We start from the raw sequence: 7446 nt of genomic DNA on the forward strand, positions 1-7446 counted from the left end.
AATATTAAAACTAAAAAGAGGGAATAGCAAATAAAAAGGATATACTAATATTTATGATATATCTTGGTAAGGACCAGGAGATCAGAAGGGGCCACAATGTCACAGAGAGGACCAACAATGAAATTAAATCCTCCGCTGGCCTTTACCATTTTGGCTCCCACCTTCTCCTTCCACACACATATGCACATGTCTTCGTGTCTCTGTCTCTCTCTCTCTCTCTCTCTACCCACACATATATGTAGAAACATATCTAGACGTACAAAATCTTTATTTATAAATATATAGTCCTCAACTCCTCAATATCCACCCACCTCCTTCTCCATAACTCTCTCTCTCTCTCTCTCTCTCTCCAAACACAACCAAAAGCTTTCATCTCTCAAGAAACAAAAACAAATGGCTATAATAAAGAAAACTTCAAAACTCACACAAACAGCAATGCTGAAGCAGATTCTGAAGAGATGCTCAAGCTTAGGGAAGAAGAACGGAGGAGGGTACGATGAAGATTGCCTTCCACTCGATGTACCAAAAGGACACTTCCCTGTGTATGTTGGAGAGAACAGAAGCAGATACATTGTCCCAATCTCCTTCTTGACTCATCCTGAGTTCCAATCTCTCTTACGACGAGCAGAGGAAGAATTTGGGTTCGATCACGACATGGGTCTCACCATTCCATGTGATGAACTCGCGTTTCAAACCCTAACCTCCATGATCCGATGATATTTTAAGTTACATCATTTGAAGAATAAGCAGAAGAAGATGGTTCAAAAGAAGAAGAAAAGGCGCATCTCTTCTCTTTTCTAAGTAATTTTTTTTTTCCTCTATTTTAAAACCCATCTAGGGTTTTTTTTTTACGAGTTAATTGACTCGTCTAACAAGAGAGAAAACCCCATATGAGATATAAATTCTATGGGGTTTAGATCTGTAAAGAAAAGTTTGTAATGTTTTCCTCACAGATCTTGATTCTGTGAGAGAAGTTATTCAATGCAAGAAAAAGTATTCCTCCATTTGTTCTAATATTTTTCTATTGATTCTTGTGCAATGCTTTTTGTCATTTACCTCCTACAAAAAATTAGGTATTTTCAGAGACATCTTAAGCATTAAAAAAAAAAAGGTAATTAACTTTGGACTTAACTTGCTTGTAAAACCTAATCAATAAATTTAATTTAAGACTAAATTTCTCTGTAATAGCTAAATCATTAGTGTTCTTAAAGAAGGAAGATTTTATGTCAAATCATATCAATGGTTACATTACCTTTTGAAAGTGCATGCTTGAACATGGGTATGTCAGAGAATGTGGGGTACTTTATATCTCGTACGGAACCAGATAAGGCGTTTTCTACATTCGTTTGGAGAAAAATGGTTACTAAGATAAGATTCATTTGTTCGGAACGTTCGGCATATTCTTGTCACCGTTCGTTCATGTTTAACGGGTGCCTGGGACGAAAATTAGGCCATCAAATCACCAATATTTTAAAAGAAGTTTTAATATGTGCAGGGGGCCTAAGCACTAATTCAATAGTATATTTATTCGAGAAGAAACTTGCACATATAGTCACAGTAACTATATAACAACTACTATCTCACCAATATTATTTATTACTATTCACTACTTTGACTGCATAATGCATGTTTTATAGTACTATTATTAATTCATACCGACCGCACTAATCACCTAACAGTAAATATATAAGTACTAGTTTCTCACCATTATTATATAGTAGATTATTGTTAATACTTTGATTGTAAATTGTAATGCATGTTTCGGCATCTGCAATTGTCCTTTTCAGCTTATTTATATCAACTGTACGTACTGTTTATTTTTAACATAACATTAATTTGGGGTTTTTCGAATTTTTAATAACTATGCTCTCTTACAACAGTATACAAGTACAATTTGTAAACTGTAACTAAATTATCAATCACCTTTTAACAAGTATCAAATGCTGGTCTCTACTAAAGCTTCTTTGGGATACATCTCTTATATACCAAAACTCTAACTAATTCTGTTGTTATATATTACCATATGTACTAGTGAAAGCTGATTCATTACTCAACCAAAAAAGCGCTGACTTCTTTTTATCAACTAGATATATAAAAGCTACAGATATAAAATATTAAATCCATTTTTAAAAATATCTACTTATTAATAATATAATATTTATATAAGCATTACTATAAAGGAAAGAAGACATATGATAATTTACCCATTTATATAAGTTAAACATACAACGGTATAATTGTGTATAAAGCAAAGAAAATGACTCATGCATGGTGGTAATGGAAGTAGTTGTATATCAAAAGAAGACTTTACAAATAATATTGAGCTGTTTCCAAATATTGCGTCTCTTAATCATTCTTTAGAGTCAGCATTATATATGTATAGATAGATGTGTATATACATGAACTGCATGCGCAATCAAACGTTTCCTTCTTCTACGGCTTTTCCTTGTTCCGTACAATAGTTTAAAGCTGTAATCAAAACATTTTATCTAATTGATCGGGAAAAAGGTTAGGCCTCCCCATGCCCCCAAATATTAAATCGTTATAACGACTGTACAATTCTTTGTTTGGATCTCTGTTGAATAGTCGTTAATTTCGAATTTTGATGCACGATTTATCACGCATTTCAAGCTCCGTTGGTTTTAACAACTTAATTAATGCACAAATACGCTGATTAATTTAATACTATAAAATTTAAGAACAACAAACAAGATTCTAAAACCAAGATTTAGTCGTTTCTACTATAGTAAATCAATTATAATTTGCTAATCGATGGATATGGTGTTATATATACTTCTTTAAGTCCATTAGAAAACTCGATACGTGAATTACTCGATGACTACATTCATTTTAGAAAGATTAGTCAGATAATAAAAACCGAGATCATTTTTTGCTTTTTATTTTTAAAAAGAAAACACTTATTATACGTACACTCCATATTGAAAAGACTTTCATAAAACGATAGCAATGCAAACATAATAAGAATTTATTTATTAATTAAGGTTTAGATTACATTAATTAGTTGCAAGTTGTAATTAACAAAGCAACAAATGTAATCTGTTAATTAATAATTTAGCAGACACTATGATCTCTCGTAAGCACTTTTCCAAAAGTAAAAGCATGATAATTCTTTTAGAAGGATTGTGACGACACATACTAAGCAACGAACGACTTACAGCAAATAGTGTCTTACTTTTAGTAGGTTACGAAACGTCGGAGTTCAACTTGTTCAGGAAATAGTAACTCCCTGAATGTAACTATCGACTTTTAATTCGGTTTGCGTTCATTGATTAAAAGAGTTAGGTCCATACAGTAAACTTAATAGTCGGTTCAACTTGTTAGGTCTCCACTATTTTTTATTTAATTGATGCAGATTCTAATATTAATCTCCGATGTTTAGATTTTCATTTTTGTCTGGCCTTGACCGATTTCTAGGTTTTGAGAAAAAAATCAGGATCTGGTTTAATCCGATCCATATTTTACGAATCTTGGCAGGACCAGAACAGTTCTACCCATAAACCCTCGAAAAATGATTTCTTCGTATGATCAGATCGTTAACAAAAGTCTAATAATGATAAAACAGTCAATAGTAAAATCATTTTGTTAGTGCTTTGATGAATACTCACGCAAAAGCAAATATGATTTACCAAGATTTTCTTGTCTAGTAAAAGCACAATATCAATCTGTCAACTATTTTTTTTATGATGAATATTTTCCAATATTATATGGTTAATATCTATGATTACTCGGAGATTCAAACACTCTTTTCTAGTGAAACAAAAAGGTCATAACGAAGAAACAGCGACACAGTCTATAAAGAAATCGCTTTTAGATCATTGAAAAATGTTAAAACTTCAAAAGAGATTGAGCTTATGCAAAAAAAAAAAAAAAAATGTTACAACTTCTTGGGGATATGCCGGGAGATCATGGGATTCAGTCCGGCTACTTGCCCTAAATCCTTTATTAAACATAATTCAATTAGTAAACGTAAACACATATCATCGATCGTCACAAAAAAATTTCATGCATGTTTCAATCCACAACGACAAATTTATTCGAAATGATCTTTGTACGTAGATATATTTGGTATCGTGTAGATATTCTCTTAATTAGATCCTACTAAAGCCATATATGTATGTTTATTTTCGTAGAAGGTGGGGAAAATCCAAGTGGGAAGATTATCTAACTGTTAAAATCAGGCGTAAGATTTAGGTGGGATGATTCGGTGGAGGTACCACGTACACCGTACCAATGAAATTAGATAACGTTGGTTTTATGGTTTGGTCAATTAAGTTTGAGAGAGAGAGAGACTCAAATCTTAATATGTGGAAAATAAATTTTTTTTTTTTGTGTGGACAAATGTGGAAAATAATCTACAGACCTCCTTTTCCACAAGTAAAAGTGCATTGAGAATCTTACATAAATTATTGATATTCTAAAACTTAAAAATTCTAAAACTTAAAAGACCAACACTACAAGAAAATAATTGTATTAAGACGAAATATTTAGTCACAATATAAAGTATTTAGTCATAATATAAACATTGTTACGAATTTGTGACGATTTTTGAATGGTTGCAATACAATGGTCACAAATTTTTATTTGTAACAAAAACGTCACAAGAGTTGCAACGAATATATTAGTAACCATTTTGTCATCAATAACTACGACACCAAAAAGTAACAAAACTGTCTTAATTACAGACTAACAAAACGTTTTTAAATCGTCACAATTCGTGTTTAAAATAACGTTTTAATTATGTATCTTATTGTTACGAAACTATAGTCTCAAATGGTCACAAATGATAATTAGAAATTTGTCGCAAAATTTTAACAAATACTCAAAAATCATGATATTTTGTGACTATCATAATGTCCAATTTTATCATTAGAAGTTATTTTCAAATGGTGTTAATAATAAAAATTCATTGCATATGATAAAAATTATAACAAAAAAATCAATCTCAAAACAATATTATTTTTTAAATTTATTATCATACAAATTTTTTATAATCATAAACATTAGATATACATTATAAGCTATCTTTATTCTTACAAAAAAAAAAATCACAAATTCGTCCAGATGAACATATTCGATGATAACTTCCATGTTATAACTCCTATGGAAACGATTTCAGGCTTTCTGGAAAGGTAAGACTCAGATCTTTCCAACGGTTGGTAGATCAGCTTCTGGTTCAATTTGTAGCAGTGGGAAACGATTTCACAAGATGACTGATGTTAATTCGCGAATCTGCGCAGAATAGGTTTGAGAAAACATGTATAACTTTTAATTTACAAAAGGGGTTACAAAATCCTTTGGGGAAAACTTACATCTATGGGTTGGAAAATTGCTCACCAAAATTCGTCCATAAAAGAGTCCGTTTACCCCTTATTTTCCACCATCTCCTAGAGCATGTAAGATCTGTCCTTAATCTCAAATGGTTCACTCTCTCTCTCTCTAGGTTATGGAGGCACGAAATTATAAAGAATAAAACCTAATCATCTCTTAAATAAGTCTTGTTAAATTAGGGTTAGAGACTTGGCTTAATGGGCTTTGTATAAATGACATAACAATTTATACTATTTTATGACTAAAGTTTACTCATTTTTATGTCACAAACTGTGACTTGCATATCTTTTATAAATTCATAACTAATTTGCAACAACATATTGGTCACAATGTCGTCATAAGAGTGACGATTAATATTATCATAGCATATTCGTCACTAATTGTGACAAACTTTTGTTACTGAAAAAATGAAAGTGCAATAGTATTTATCGATTTATCATCAAACAAGAACTACATCGCAATAGTATTTATCATCAATTATTATTATANAGGTTACGAAACGTCGGAGTTCAACTTGTTCAGGAAATAGTAACTCCCTGAATGTAACTATCGACTTTTAATTCGGTTTGCGTTCATTGATTAAAAGAGTTAGGTCCATACAGTAAACTTAATAGTCGGTTCAACTTGTTAGGTCTCCACTATTTTTTATTTAATTGATGCAGATTCTAATATTAATCTCCGATGTTTAGATTTTCATTTTTGTCTGGCCTTGACCGATTTCTAGGTTTTGAGAAAAAAATCAGGATCTGGTTTAATCCGATCCATATTTTACGAATCTTGGCAGGACCAGAACAGTTCTACCCATAAACCCTCGAAAAATGATTTCTTCGTATGATCAGATCGTTAACAAAAGTCTAATAATGATAAAACAGTCAATAGTAAAATCATTTTGTTAGTGCTTTGATGAATACTCACGCAAAAGCAAATATGATTTACCAAGATTTTCTTGTCTAGTAAAAGCACAATATCAATCTGTCAACTATTTCTTTTATGATGAATATTTTCCAATATTATATGGTTAATATCTATGATTACTCGGAGATTCAAACACTCTTTTCTAGTGAAACAAAAAGGTCATAACGAAGAAACAGCGACACAGTCTATAAAGAAATCGCTTTTAGATCATTGAAAAATGTTAAAACTTCAAAAGAGATTGAGCTTATGCAAAAAAAAAAAAAAAAATGTTACAACTTCTTGGGGATATGCCGGGAGATCATGGGATTCAGTCCGGCTACTTGCCCTAAATCCTTTATTAAACATAATTCAATTAGTAAACGTAAACACATATCATCGATCGTCACAAAAAAATTTCATGCATGTTTCAATCCACAACGACAAATTTATTCGAAATGATCTTTGTACGTAGATATATTTGGTATCGTGTAGATATTCTCTTAATTAGATCCTACTAAAGCCATATATGTATGTTTATTTTCGTAGAAGGTGGGGAAAATCCAAGTGGGAAGATTATCTAACTGTTAAAATCAGGCGTAAGATTTAGGTGGGATGATTCGGTGGAGGTACCACGTACACCGTACCAATGAAATTAGATAACGTTGGTTTTATGGTTTGGTCAATTAAGTTTGAGAGAGAGAGAGACTCAAATCTTAATATGTGGAAAATAAATTTTTTTTTTTTGTGTGGACAAATGTGGAAAATAATCTACAGACCTCCTTTTCCACAAGTAAAAGTGCATTGAGAATCTTACATAAATTATTGATATTCTAAAACTTAAAAATTCTAAAACTTAAAAGACCAACACTACAAGAAAATAATTGTATTAAGACGAAATATTTAGTCACAATATAAAGTATTTAGTCATAATATAAACATTGTTACGAATTTGTGACGATTTTTGAATGGTTGCAATACAATGGTCACAAATTTTTATTTGTAACAAAAACGTCACAAGAGTTGCAACGAATATATTAGTAACCATTTTGTCATCAATAACTACGACACCAAAAAGTAACAAAACTGTCTTAATTACAGACTAACAAAACGTTTTTAAATCGTCACAATTCGTGTTTAAAATAACGTTTTAATTATGTATCTTATTGTTACGAAACTATAGTCTCAAATGGTCACAAATGATAA

At 31.1% G+C, this 7446-nt stretch overlaps 1 protein-coding gene across 1 annotated transcript; it reads left to right on the plus strand.

Annotated features, from left to right (window-relative positions):
* On the plus strand, window positions 283-1014 carry LOC104729738 (auxin-induced protein 15A). The gene has a single exon (XM_010448734.2). The coding sequence runs from the start codon at window positions 394-396 to the stop codon at window positions 715-717; it is 324 nt and encodes a 107-aa protein (XP_010447036.1). The 5' UTR covers window positions 283-393; the 3' UTR covers window positions 718-1014.

This window comes from Camelina sativa, chromosome 12 (genome assembly GCF_000633955.1).
Source record: "Camelina sativa cultivar DH55 chromosome 12, Cs, whole genome shotgun sequence".
Lineage (NCBI taxonomy): Eukaryota > Viridiplantae > Streptophyta > Magnoliopsida > Brassicales > Brassicaceae > Camelina > Camelina sativa.

What these genes read in the sequence shown, in the direction of transcription:
- LOC104729738 (XM_010448734.2), top strand. Translation starts at nt 394, where the DNA reads ATGGCTATAATAAAGAAAACTTCAAAACTCACACAAACAGCAATGCTG.